The sequence below is a fragment of the Ranitomeya imitator genome, chromosome 5 (genome assembly GCF_032444005.1).
Source record: "Ranitomeya imitator isolate aRanImi1 chromosome 5, aRanImi1.pri, whole genome shotgun sequence".
Taxonomy (NCBI): domain Eukaryota; kingdom Metazoa; phylum Chordata; class Amphibia; order Anura; family Dendrobatidae; genus Ranitomeya; species Ranitomeya imitator.
This window is the reverse complement of record NC_091286.1, coordinates 450,701,987-450,716,277: the sequence shown is the minus strand read 5'-3', so window position 1 is coordinate 450,716,277 and position 14,291 is coordinate 450,701,987. Positions and strand designations below refer to the sequence as shown.

General features: G+C 44.6%; 1 protein-coding gene across 1 annotated transcript in view; it reads right to left on the bottom strand.

Annotated features, from left to right (window-relative positions):
- The window catches only part of LOC138638158 (T-kininogen 2-like), an 84,723-nt gene extending 81,221 nt beyond the window's left edge, over window positions 1-3,502 (bottom strand). Inside the window, exons 1-3 of the mRNA XM_069727229.1 lie at window positions 3,288-3,502; window positions 612-722; window positions 225-312 (exon numbers count right to left, since the gene is read on the bottom strand). Coding sequence (XP_069583330.1) covers window positions 225-312; window positions 612-722; window positions 3,288-3,482 — 394 coding nt within the window. The 5' untranslated portion in view covers window positions 3,483-3,502. The remainder of the gene's footprint in view (window positions 1-224; window positions 313-611; window positions 723-3,287) is intronic.
- Window positions 3,503-14,291: the final 10,789 nt, after the last annotated feature.

Genomic DNA, 14,291 nt, shown 5'->3' with positions numbered 1-14,291 from the left:
ATTAAATTTGTAGCTTCCCTTGCTACCGCAGCTTACGATGGACCCAATAGTTCTTAGTGGCACTTCCAACATGACAAGTGACTAACTAGAGCATATCATATTTGTACACTTCATTGTAGCTCTCAAGCTCATTGATAATATCCACTATAACAAATAGTATCTTACTTAAAAAAAAATGAGTGTCTTTGTACAATGTGCAATTGTTCATGCTGTATTATACATACCTTTTGTAGTAGAACAGTTTTGGTTAATAATATCCCAACTTTTTGATTCTGTGTTGACTAACACATGTGCTGAGCATTCACCATAGTCCTAGAAAGAGAAAAAAAGGATATAATAACTCAAACATTTTTTTTCTAAAAGTTAGATTTTAGAGAAAAGGCTATAGAAAAGAGCCAGCATTTTCACTTTTATTCATAGGCTTAGCCTGGTATATCAGCTCAACATTACTGACTTGAATGGAACGAGATCCACTACGAGACATATCCTAAATCTGTGTTTGCTAAATCAGCCAAAATACAATATTCTGATTTCAAACAGTCTCAAATTTTTCACTAAATAACAAATAATAAATATAGAAAAGCTATTAAATTGGATTTATTTGAACTTACAGCGTCACTGACTTTGAAAGCACATCTTTGCCAATATATGCCATTTTTTACTGGACACACACTTTCCTGAATCTTGAAACTGATAAAAATATGCAATTTGCCAGTTTCTTCCTAGATCGGAAAAAAATGATAATTCAGCAAGCATGTCATGCACTATTTCGGTAGATTACACTTTGAAAAAATAAAAAAAGACAGATAAACTGTTTTGCACCCAGTTTAGACTGTAACCATTCTCCTTTTAATTTTCTAATTTTAGTTGCTTAGAGTCAACAGTATCAAATAAACGTATTGGTATTTAGGTATTTCCCTGATTCATATATTAGCTGGACTTCTCTGATCCACTAGACCTGTTGGACAGGTAAGATGTAACTTACCTCTTCTAGTTGTAAAGCTCTGCCTCTGCAGAACATGAGCTAGCAATGTCTCCTACCTCATCCGTAACAAAGAGAATAAATAATGCAAAAAGAAAGGCACAATTCTACAAGACTGACACAGTGAAATCTTTCTATTTAGCACGATAATGCATAAAACTATGAAAATTGGCATTATTTTATCTTCATCTGCTCTTTTCTTCACACAAGGCCTGATGCCTAACTGGGCCTAAAGACCTCTCCAAAATATAAGGAGGCACCAATCTCATGAATGGCACAGTTGGGTATTACATATTTTTAACTAGTATTAGGTAATTCAAGTTACACCTCCGGTAATTAGAAAAATAATCTACATATTGAGGTTACTGCATGGTATACATGGCCATATCTTTTACACAGATTTCCTAAACCAATGCAAATATTGCCTGAGAAAACCGATGAGTGCAGGATGTAAATATTTCTAAAACCAAGCAAGCTGGATTTGCACATATTTGTTGTGAAATTTTGGTTGCAAATTCCACATGAAGTGGAATTCCAACACAAGATCTGCAGAGAAATATAGACATCATGTAGGTTTTGCCCTAACCATTGAGGAAGTGCTGCCGATTTTAACTGTGGATTCAGGCCAAATATTCTGTATGGACCATTGTGTACAGACTGGCCACAGATCTCCCAATCTGACCTCAACAGCCTCATAAATCTATAAGGTTGTTGAGTTCGGGCCAGGAGACTCACAGATGGCCCTTATCTCACCGTCCGTACATGGACAGTGGGTCAGGGCCATTGGAATTTGAGCTAACAAAGCTAAATCTGTACCAAAATCTGCAATAACACAAACATGTAACCCAAGCAGATTTTGGAAAAGATTTCTTAGCTGTATCAACAGTGTCATGGGTGATCCCAGTGAAAATAGTATGGGTAATGTCTAATAGTTCAGTAGCTCTAAAAAGTTGCAGGACATTGCAGGTTTCTAATCATTGTCAGAAGAATTTCTTTCAAAATGTGTAAGCCATGAAGCAAGAGACTTGTCTCTAAAGGTACCTTCACACATAACGATTTCGTTAACGATATCGTTGCTTTTTGTGACGTAGCAACGATATCGTTAACAAAATCGTTATGCGTGACAGTGACCAACGATCAGGCCCCTGCTGGGAGATCGTTGGTCGCTGGGAATGATCAGGACCTTTTTTTTGGTCGCTGATCACCTGCTGTCATTGCTGGATCAGCGTGTGTGACGCCGATCCAGCGATGTGTTCACTGGTAACCAGGGTAAATATCGGGTTACTAAGCGCAGGGCCGCGCTTAGTAACCCAATGTTTACCCTGGTTACCATTGTAAAAGTTAAAAAAAACAAACACTACATACTCACATTCCGATGTCTGTCCCCCGGCGTCAACTTCCCGCACTGACTGTGTCAGCGCCGGCCGGCCGTAAAGCAGAGCACAGCGGTGACGTCACCGCTGTGCTCTGCTTTACGGCTGGCCAGCGCTGACACAGTGCAGGGAAGCTGACGCCGGGGGACGTGACAGACACCGGAATGTAAGTATGTACTGTTTGTTTTTTTTTACTTTTACAATGGTAACCAGGGTAAACATCGGGTTACTAAGCGCGGCCCTGCGCTTAGTAACCCGATGTTTACACTGGTTACCCGGAGACTTCGGCATCGTTGGTCGCTGGAGAGCTGTCTGTGTGACAGCTCTCCAGCGACCACACAACGACCTAAACAGCGACGCTGCAGCGATCGGCATCGTTGTCTATATCGCTGCAGCGTCACTAAATGAGACGGTACCTTTAGGCAGAAAGAGATGTCCATTGTCCACGTCTCTCAATCTCAAAGCCCAAAAGCTGATGGTCTGAAGGAGCGCAGCTGTGTCATTTATCAGTGATTTACATGGGGTGCAAATGTAGGCATTTGCATGCTGTGTCTATGAATATTATTTTTCATTGTAAGTGGATACATGGATGAGACCTGGTTGAATGGCCATACCCAGATGGACTTGGATGGCTATATTAAAGGAAACCATGAACACTTGATATCATGATTATAATTCAACTATTATTAAACCGTAGACCTACTTCTGCATCCCCCTGTATTTTTACATATTTTAAAAAAAGGAGCTTTACATCTACTGCTATGGAAAACAAATTGAACTAAATATTTGCAGGAAAATCTTTGCAAATGTAAGAATAAATATATACTTCACACAGATTCTACCAGTTTAGATTAACCACATTGCATATTCAGCCTCTGCTCCACACTTTCTAGTATTGATGTTCATACATTTTTAACAATGTCATCTCCTACCTTCTTCCTGGCCTCTGTGATCCTGTACAGGATAAACTGGTTTCCTTCTTTTTTTGCATCATTGAAGGACTTCAGCACTTCATCTGCTGCCTGAAAAACGTTTTTGTCATCGCAATCTACTTCATCAGTAATGGACTGGTTAGCAGAAGCAAGGAGACAATAAGAAAAGAGGAGCACAATGGCCAGGAACCTCATTTCAGCCACTGATTCTCTTTGCTAGTGGATACTACTTAGGAGATTTTGGACATGTGAATTCTAGGCAATCATCAATGAGACAGAAGGCAAACAAAACACTGGCTGTTCACAGAATAGTCAATGAACTCTGATGACAAATGTTTCCCAATCCACACAATGCAAACTGCAGCATAGGTTTAACTAAATAAACTAAACTGTGAGGGGGCTGTAAAGTCCTTGAAGATCACATCAAAGGGTCCATAGTATGTAAAGTTGTGCAATATAAGTACCAGCACTGTGAGAATATATACTACCACTGCACAATATATTTCACTAGTATTTTCCGATGTTTGTGACAGAACTCTTGATTAGAGATCAGCAAATAATTAAATTTTCGGTTCAGATTACAATCGACAATTTTGCATTATTCGCCGATTTATTTATTGAATATTCGCCCAACATAGCCGAACGACATTGCAGTCAATGGGAGAAAAAAACAAATGCAAACATAACACCTTCAAACATTACTGAATGCTGCCAAAACACATCAAATTGAGGGAAGACACCATGAAAGTGGCCTCAATTGACCCACAATACAAAATTTATAACAGCACGGCAGCAATCAGCCATGCATGAGGTATCAGGGTCTGGGCCAGCTTTTACAGCTTTGAATTGTACTTCAAATTAAGACAAAGTGGATGAGGCATTGGTATAGGCCTGCTGTGCTGGGAGCACTGATACCATATGCAATGCAACAGCTCAACCTGCTTTGATACTCAGCCACACTCAGGTAGCGCAAATATCAGTTTCGTAGACTACTATTGTCAGAAAAATCTAAGGATAGAAACATGGGTAGTTGACTCAAAGGTAGTGGAGGCTTGCTGGTCTCCGAGGCCTACTGCTACAGGCAACACACATGAAGGAGACAAAACCAGGAGTCTATACATTTCCAAACATTAGTAGAAGACACCACCAAAGTGGCATCAATGTCACCAGAGTAGAACTAGTAAAATGGGGACAGACACCTTTTCCACTAAAGCCAACCCAGCAGATGGGGACTGTAACGAGCAAGGTTGTGGAACCACTGTGTTGTAGCTCTTGGAAAGCTTGGAGGAGCATAACTAGGTGTCCTACAAAATCCAACCTCGGATAAGCAGCAGGCAAAAAACGCGACCCAAGGAGGGACAAGGAGGTGGCACCAGGTGCTGCTCAAGGGCTGACCTACAAAGGGTGGCAGCTGACCCCCTAGAGTGGGTAGGCTGGTACAGCACAAAGGAGGGATGAAGAATGCAGGCAAGCACTGTAGGGACACAGGAACCATGGGTGCAGATGGGACTGGCTGAGGAACAGAAAAGCACTGGCAGGTGCGGACTCGACCGGCTGTTAGATAGATGAGCATTGGCAGGTATGGGTTGGACCAGCTGAGGAACAGGATAGCTCTGGCAAGTGAGGACTAGACCAGGTGTTACACAGATGGAAACAGCAGATGCGGACTGGACCGAGTGTTACACAGATGAGCCCTGGCAGGTGTAGACTGGACTGGGTGTTACACAGATGGGCATTGACAGGTGCGGGTTGGACCAGCTGAGGAACAGGATCGCACTGGCAAGTGAGGGCTGGACCAGGTGTTACACAAATGGAAACAGAAGGTGCGGACTGGTCTGAGCATTACACAGATGAGCACTGGTAGGTGCAGACTGGACTGGGTGTTACACAGATGGGCTCTGGCAGGTGCAGGCTGGATCGGGTGTTAGAAAGATGGGCACTGGCAGGTGCGATCTGGACCAGCAGTTAAACAGATGAGCACTGGCAGGTGCAACCTGGACTGACCGAGGAACAGAAGAGAACTGGTAGGTGCAGACTGGATCAGGTATTAGACAAATGGGCTTAACAGGTGTGATCTGGACCAGCAGTTGAACAGATGAGCGCTGGCAGATGCGGGCTGAACTGGCTGAGGAACAAGAGAGCACTGGCAGGTGCAGACTGGACCAGGTGTTACACAGATGGACCCTGGCTGGTGTGGGCTGGATCACGTGTTATATGGGCCATGGCTGGTGCATGCTGGACTGGGTGTTAGAAAGGAGCTCTGGCAGGTGCAGGCTGGACTGGCTGATGGACAGAAGAGCACAGACAGGTACGAGCAGACGGGTACAGGGTAGACAAGCTGACGGGCGGACCTGGGGAACCTGACAACTAGCAAGCATGCAAGGCATGCAAAGCAAACTAACAACATTGCTCAGTCTGAAGGAAGGTGTCACCCAGCTATTGGCTGGGGACGCCTTAGGGCGACTCACGCAGCCACTTTAAGAGGGAGGGAGCGTACGTCCTAAGCATAGTGCATGAGCCTATAACTGAACCTTGGGGGACACCAACACATAGTAGGCGAGATGAGGAGGTGGTGTGTGAGTGGGAGACACTGAATGTCCTATCTGTTAGGAGATCCAACAAAGGGCCAAGTCTGTAATGCCGACAGATCAGAAAGTCTGTAGTAAGAGGGAGCAGTCCACTGTGTCAAAGGCAAATGCCAGGTCCGGGAGAAGGACGAGGACAAACTTGATTTGGCAATGAGTAGGTCGTTGGTGACTTTAATCAGGACAGTTTCAGTGGAATGGTGCAATTGGAAGCCAGATTGTAAGAGGTCAAAGAGGGAACAAGAGGAGAAGTGGGAGCACAGTTCAAAATGGATGTGTTGTTCCAGTAGTTTGGAGGCATAGAGGAGAAGCGAAATGGGGCGATAGCTAGACACAGAGGATGGGTTAAGGGAGGGCTTTTTGAGGATGGGTGTGTTTGAATCAGGAGGGGAAGACACCAGTTATTAGTGGCAGGTTGAAGAGGTGGGTTAGGCTTGGGATGAAGACTGTGATAAGGTTTGGAATGAGGTGGGATGTTATTGGGTCAAATTCACAGGTAGGGAGACATGATTTGGAAAGTAAAGATGAAAGTTGATCTTTTGTGAAGAGGAAGTTGGTTTTGGAGGAGGAGAGTTGAGTACTTATGAGGAGGGGCTGGGGAGAATTTAAGCAAAAGCTTTGCCTTCTGTTATCAATTTTCTGCTTGAAGAATGAGGCAGCCTTGAACTGAGATGAGAGAAGAGGGAGGGAGAGCTGGCGGAAGGAGGAGCGAATTAAAAGTACTAAATTGCGTTGAGGGGTTGTGAAACAGGTATGATATGAGAGATGAGAAGTAGGTTTGTTTTGCTGCAGTGAACCATTGCACAGAATTTTTACAACTCCTGTTACTGAACGGGCTACACAACACTCTTTCTTTAGCAGCCGCACAGAAAGATGAGGGCCAGAAAGAACATGTGCTCCAGTAGATAGCAAGAGCTGCATCAAGTGGCCTCTTCTCCTCTCCCACCTCAACATCACAGAAAGCACATTCCTCAGATGGCACCCCGAATTATCCTTGTTGTCCCCCACTTCACAACTCTCCAACCTTTGAACTGACTGTAGGGAACCACAGATGGCTGAGTCTGCAGGTCTGTTCACACATTCTATGGCATGGGCATTGGTACTCCAAAGATTCACAGAGTCAAGAGGAGGAAATCATTTGCACAGATGCCCACATTTTTTTTCAGTTTGATCCAGGACTGGAAAAAGTAGGGTCCGAGCACAATCCAAACCCCCGTCAACAGATGTTAACCCCGGGGTGGTGGAGGAGATCCTGATGAGACTCAGATACTTGACACACAAATGGATTGTACTGTGCTGTCAGGGCAGGAAGAGGAGGAGGGTGACTCTCAGGGTGAGGAGTGAGAGAACAGAGAGGATAACAATGAGGTAGTAGATCCCATTTGGTGTAAATCAAGAGGCATGCAGCTGAGTAGCTCAGCAGAGGAGGAAGAGGAAGACGAGGAGGGTACATTGTGGCTTCCCATAGACAGAGTTATGAAACCATGAAAAGCAATACATCATTATCCCATCTCTATCAGTGGCTAGCAGTGTTCGCGGGTCTGCATTTGCCTAGCTTGGTTAATATTTTCAGATTACAAAAATGATACAAATCACTTTATCAGTCAACTTTGTTAAAAGCGACAGTGGAGTTAAAAAAAAGCTATAATTTGACTACTACATGCATGAACTGGCACATGAGCGATCAACATGCGTTAATCTGGGAATCTCATTGTGCTAAAATACAGACTAGCAAGCCTCACCAACCACCATCCACCCCATCAATCGCATTTTGTCATTCTTTCTCCTCTCTCACTGTGGCAAGTGTTGTCACACAGGTCTCTGGCCGCAGAACCTCAACTTGTTTACCCGCTACAGTCGGGGTGATTGAGAGCTCATCAGCTGATATGGAAGTGGACATGCCTGCTGTTTTTGACTGATCTTATCCACCTTAACATCTCCGCCTGCACCTCGCTCACAGTCCAGTAGCTTGTCATGTTCATCCTACTCCACCCTCTGTTAGTACAGCAGGCAGCCCTTGTTTGTGCAGTTGTGCTCACATAAAAGATTTCTCCTACACACGCCAAAGCTAAGAGCTTGAACTTTGCCATCTTTAATCTACTAATAATAACCTTTATTTATATAGCACAAACATATTCCGCAGAGCTTTACAAGTCAGCAGTTCATATAAAAAGTCAAAAGTTCCAAAGTTAACTATATTCAAGCAATTAAAGCAAAAATAATGATGACCCTGCTCTTCAGAGCTTACAATCTACAATGAGGTGGGGTTGACACAAAGTACAGGGGCTTATTTGCAATTATGGTCCAACCATATTGAGGAAATAGGGGTAGATAAAGGTTGCATGAGGCTTTTGGGTATGGTTGAGTTTGATGGCAAATTATGTTCAGAGAAGTAGAGAATAGGCTATATATAAAAAGGGAGATACATATTAGCATTAGTCAATCAAATAACCTTAAACACAAAGGTCACATTCTGTGTTACAATATGATCAACGTTACCCTCTCAACCAATGAAAAGGAAAAGGAGTGTATATTGCAAATTCATTTTATTAATCATATAAATACAAATAAAAGAGTGTCTCATGCCAAAAAGACAGGGTAAAACAGCGGCTGCCAGATCATAAGAGGCTAACAAATTTATGAGTCCTAAATAGCTCTACAAATAGATTATGTGTACAGAAGCACCAAAAAAGTACATGCCTAAATATATTCCATACGGATAAATAAATGGCAATTGATATAGAACAGCCCTTATTTTGCCCAGATATACATCTTAGGCCATGTTCACACGATCCTTTTTTTCATGCGGAATTGCCGCGATTTTCCCGCTGCGGGTCCGCAGCTGTTTTCCATGCAGGGTACATTACATTGTACCCTATGGAAAACAGGAACTGCTGTGCCCACAATGCGGAAAATCAAAAAAAAAGCCGCGCTGAATAGCTGCGGGAAAAAAGAAGTACCATGTCACTTCTTTTTTCGGAGCCGCAGCAGTTCTGCACCCATTGACCTCCATTGTGAGGTCAAACCCGCAGTAAAACCCGCAGATGAAAAAAATATCTGCGGGTTTTACTGCGGTTTGTGGTGCAGAACCGCTGCAGCAGGAAGTGCGGGGAAGCGGGCGGAAGTGCGTGGGCGGAGTGTGGCTGCCCCCCCGTGCTCCGATCCCGCCCCCCCGTGCTCCAATCCCACCACCCCGTGCTCCGATGCCCCCCCCATTGCTCCGATGCCCCCCCGTGCCCTAATCTCCCCCCCTTATACTTACCTGGCGTCCCGGTGTCCGTCCGGCCGTCTTCTCCCTGGGCGCCGCCATCTTGCAAAATGGCGGGCGCATGCGCAGTGCGCCCGCCGAATCTGCCGGCCGGCAGATTCGTTCCAAAGTGCATTTTGATCACTGAGATATAATCTATCTCAGTGATCAAAATAAAAAAAAAAATAGTAAATGACACCCCCCCCCCTTTGTCACCCCCATAGGTAGGGACAATAAAAAAAAATTAAGAATTTTTTTTTCCACTAAGGTTAGAATAGGGTTAGGGGTAGGGTTAGGGTTAGGGGTAGGGTTAGGGTTAGGGTTAGGGGTAGGGTTAGGGGTAGGGTTAGGGTTAGGGGTAGGGTTAGGGTTAGGGGTAGGGTTAGGGTATTTTCAGCCATTTTAACCCTAAAAAACTTCCTAGAAAACACACAGACTCTGCATAGAAAACTGCATTAAAAAAAAGGATCAAAAAAAGGATCAAAAAACGCATCAAAAAACGCATCAAAAAAGGACCAAAAAAGGACCAAAAAAAGGACCTGCGTTTTCTGCCAAGAGCTGCAGTTTTTTAAAAAACAGTCCTGAAAAAAAAAGGATGGAAATCAGGAACGTGTGAACATACCCTTAGGCAGAAACAGTACACATAGGGGCAGAGAAGGAATATAAGTGAAAACAGTCCCAGTGGAGCAACAACAATCAATCATAAAGTGCCTCCGTGCATGTAAACAGAGTAATGTCCTGAGCTAACAGGAAGGGACGGACCAAAAGATAAAGTGCATATTAGTAGATTTTACCTCAATGGTTAGCCAGGAGTTAACTGTGTCACCCACCCCAACGCGCGTTTCGACAATTCTTCTTCTGGGGGCGTGTAGCGTGAGAGAGGCAAGATGTCTATTTAAAAGGCTGCGAGCCAATCAGGATACGGTCTAAAACCATGTGATATAGTAGTAACATCGCGCTATGTCGAGCTGAGGAGCCCACCCCTATGTGTCAATATATTCGCCAATGTTAAGTGCCAAGAAGATGACGGCGCATCCGACTCCGGACATCACTGCTTCAAGGAACCTCCGACTTCCGGCTGCGATGGAACGCATGCGTTCCACCCGGCAAAAACAAGCGGAAGTCACAGTCACATCCAGTGCCAGAAGCAGGACAGTCCAGCGTGACAGCAGCAGCGCATGTGCACCTCCACGACACAATAAAAAGTAAATATACATGAAGCGAAGTGGATATAAATGTAAAAATGTGAAATGAATACAGAGGGAAGCAAAGTGGAAGTGAGTCAATGTGGGAAGACAAATATCAGACTTTAAACTAATTATGAACATACATATAAGTAAAGTGATTGTGATTATAAACATATAATAGATCTCATATTTTATAAACAATATAGACATATATCATATCCTATAAAATAGATAATAAATGAATAAATCATTAAAAACATGCGCCTAAAACCAGTGAAATCTTAATAAGTGAATACATAAAGAAAAAGAAATAGTCATATATAGCTTGTTCAGAAAGAAAAAGAAATAGTCATATATAGCTTGTTCAGACTGCGACATGCTTCCATAATTCCTGGGAATTCCAGATGGCACAAGAATGAAAGAATCACAGGAGGAAATGACCGAATCCATACCAAAGGCCCCAAAGAGAGATATCTAGATAAATGAATAATATATATGAATATACAATTAAACATGTTAAAAACACCATCTCACCCCATAAAAAACTGAAATACCAGACTAAGGGTACCGTCACACAGTGGCACTTTTATCGCTACGACGGTACGATTCGTGATGTTCCAGCGATATCCATACGATATTGCTGTGTCTGACACGCAGCAGCGATCAGGGATCCTGCTGAGAATCGTACGTCATAGCAGATCGTTTGGAACATTCTTTCGTCGCTGAATCTCCCGCTGTCATCGCTAGATCGGTGTGTGTGACACCGATCTAGCGATGCGTTCACTTGTAACCAGGGTAAACATCGGGTTACTAAGCGCAGGGCCGCGCTTAGTAACCCGATGTTTACCCTGGTTACCAGCGTAAATGTAAAAAAAAAAAAAAACAGCACATACTTACATTCCGGTGTCCGTCAGGTACCTTGCCGTCTGCTTCCCGCACTCACTGACTGCCGGCCGTAAAGTGAAAGCAGAGCACAGCGGTGACATCACCGCTGTGCTGTGCTTTCACTTTACGGCCGGCAGTCAGTGAGTGCGGGAAGCAGACGGCAAGGGACAGACACCGGAATGTAAGTATGTAGTGTTTGTTTTTTTTTACGCTGGTAACCAGGGTAAACATCGGGTTACTAAGCGCGATCCTGCGCTTAGTAACACGATGTTTAACCTGGTTACCCGGGGACTTTGGCATCGTTGGTCGCTGGAGAGCTGTCTGTGTGACAGCTCTCCAGCGACCACACTACGACTTACCAACGATCACGGCCAGGTCGTATCGCTGGTCGTGATCGTTGTTAAATCGTATAGTGTGACGGTACCCTAAGACAAATAATGCTAAAAATACTATAAAATACTAGAAGTACAGAAAAAATGCAAAAGAAATTACTAATTGCCCAGGAGAAAATACACAATAAATTCACAAAAAGGCTCCAAAACCGAAACTTTAATTTAACCCTTGCAGTGATAGAGTATCTAAATGATAAATCCAACGGCTTTCCAATTGAGCCAAAGCCTTCCTCACATTACCACCTCTGATCCCCAAAGAAATTGAATTGATCAATCTTTAGTCCACTTGCATTGCATTGATGGAATTTTTTTAAATGTTTCGGCAAGGTTAGGTTAGGCTATGTTCACACGTTGCGGTTTTTACCGCGGATCCGCGGCGTTTTTGACGCTGCGTATCTGCAGCAGTTTCCAATGCGGTTTACAGTACCATGTAAACCTATGGAAAACCAAATCAGCTGTGCACATGATGCGGAAAAAAACGCGCGGAAACACAGTGTTGTTTTTTCCGCAGCATGTCAATTCTTTGTGCGGATCTGCAGCGTTTCTGCACCCATTGACTTGTATTGAGTTGGGCACTTCCGCAGCAAAACCGCAGATATAAAAAAGATCTGCGGTTTAGCTGTGGGTGAAACGCTGTAGATCGGGAGGGGGGAAGAGTGTGGGCGGAGTGTGGGCCGTGCGTGGGCGGAGACTGTGCGTGTCTGTGTGTGCGAGCGGGGTCTGTGCGGGACCGTTGGGGGTCTGTGCGGGCCTCTTGGCGGTCTGTGCGGGCTGGAGTGGGTCTGTGCGGTCCTGTTGAGGGTTTCTGTGGGCCTGTTGGGGGTCTGTGCGGGCCTGCCGGGGGTCTGTGTGGGCTGCCGGGGGTCTGTGCGGGTTGCCGGGGATCTGTGCGGGCCTGTCGGGGGTCTGTGCGGGCCTGCCGGGGGTCTGTGTGGGCTGCCGGGGGTCTGTGCGGGTTGCCGGGGGTCTGTGCGGGCCTGTCGGGGGTCTGTGCGGGCCTGCCAGGGGTCTGTGTGGGCTGCCGGGGGGTCTGTGCAGGCTGCCGGGGGTCTGTGCAGGCCTCTTGGGGGTCTGTGCGGGCTTCTCGGTGGTCTTTGTGTATGTGCAGGCATTGTCCGATGGGACTACCAGTCCCATCGGGCTATGCCTGCTACAATGACAGTGATTGACACATTAGCGAATGATGGGACAGTAGTAGTCCCATCATCTGGTTAATGTGTTGAATGTAAAAAAAACCACAAACATACATACTATATACATACTACATACAACATACTACATACATACAACATACATACTACATACATACTACATACATACATAATACTACATACATACTACATACATACAACATACTACATACATACTACATACATACAGTGGGGCAAAAAAGTATTTAGTCAGTCAGCAATAGTGCAAGTTCCACCACTTAAAAAGATGAGAGGCGTCTGTAATTTACATCATAGGTAGACCTCAACTATGGGAGACAAACTGAGAGAAAAAAATCCAGAAAATCACATTGTCTGTGTTTTTATCATTTTTTTTGCATTTTATGGTGGAAAATAAGTATTTGGTCAGAAACAAAATTTCATCTCAATACTTTGTAATATATCCTTTGTTGGCAATGACAGAGGTCAAACGTTTTCTGTAAGTCTTCACAAGGTTGCCACACACTGTTGTTGGTATGTTGGCCCATTCCTCCATGCAGATCTCCTCTAGAGCAGTGATGTTTTTGGCTTTTCGCTTGGCAACACGGACTTTCAACTCCCTCCAAAGGTTTTCTATAGGGTTGAGATCTGGAGACTGGCTAGGCCGCTCCAGGACCTTGAAATGCTTCTTACAATGCCACTCCTTCGTTGCCCTGGCGGTGTGCTTTGGATCATTGTCATGTTGAAAGACCCAGCCACGTTTCATCTTCAATGCCCTTGCTGATGGAAGGAGGTTTGCACTCAAAATCTCACGATACATGGCCCCATTCATTCTTTCATGTACCCGGATCAGTCGTCCTGGCCCCTTTGCAGAGAAACAGCCCCAAAGCATGATGTTTCCACCACCATGCTTTACAGTAGGTATGGTGTTTGATGGATGCAACTCAGTATTCTTTTTCCTCCAAACACGACAAGTTGTGTTTCTACCAAACAGTTCCAGTTTGGTTTCATCAGACCATAGGACATTCTCCCAAAACTCCTCTGGATCATCCAAATGCTCTCTAGCAAACTTCAGACGGGCCCGGACATGTACTGGCTTAAGCAGTGGGACACGTCTGGCACTGCAGAATCTGAGTCCATGGTGGCGTAGTGTGTTACTTATGGTAGGCCTTGTTACATTGGTCCCAGCTCTCTGCAGTTCATTCACTAGGTCCCCCCGCGTGGTTCTGGGATTTTTGCTCACCGTTCTTGTGATCATTCTGACCCCACGGGGTGGGATTTTGCGTGGAGCCCCAGATCGAGGGAGATTATCAGTGGTCTTGTATGTCTTCCATTTTCTAATTATTGCTCCCACTGTTGATTTCTTCACTCCAAGCTGGTTGGCTATTGCAGATTCAGTCTTCCCAACCTAGTGCAGGGCTACAATTTTGTTTCTGGTGTCCTTTGACAGCTCTTTGGTCTTCACCATAGTGGAGTTTGGAGTCAGACTGTTTGAGGGTGTGCACAGGTGTCTTTTTATACTGATAACAAGTTTAAACAGGTGCCATTACTACAGGTAAT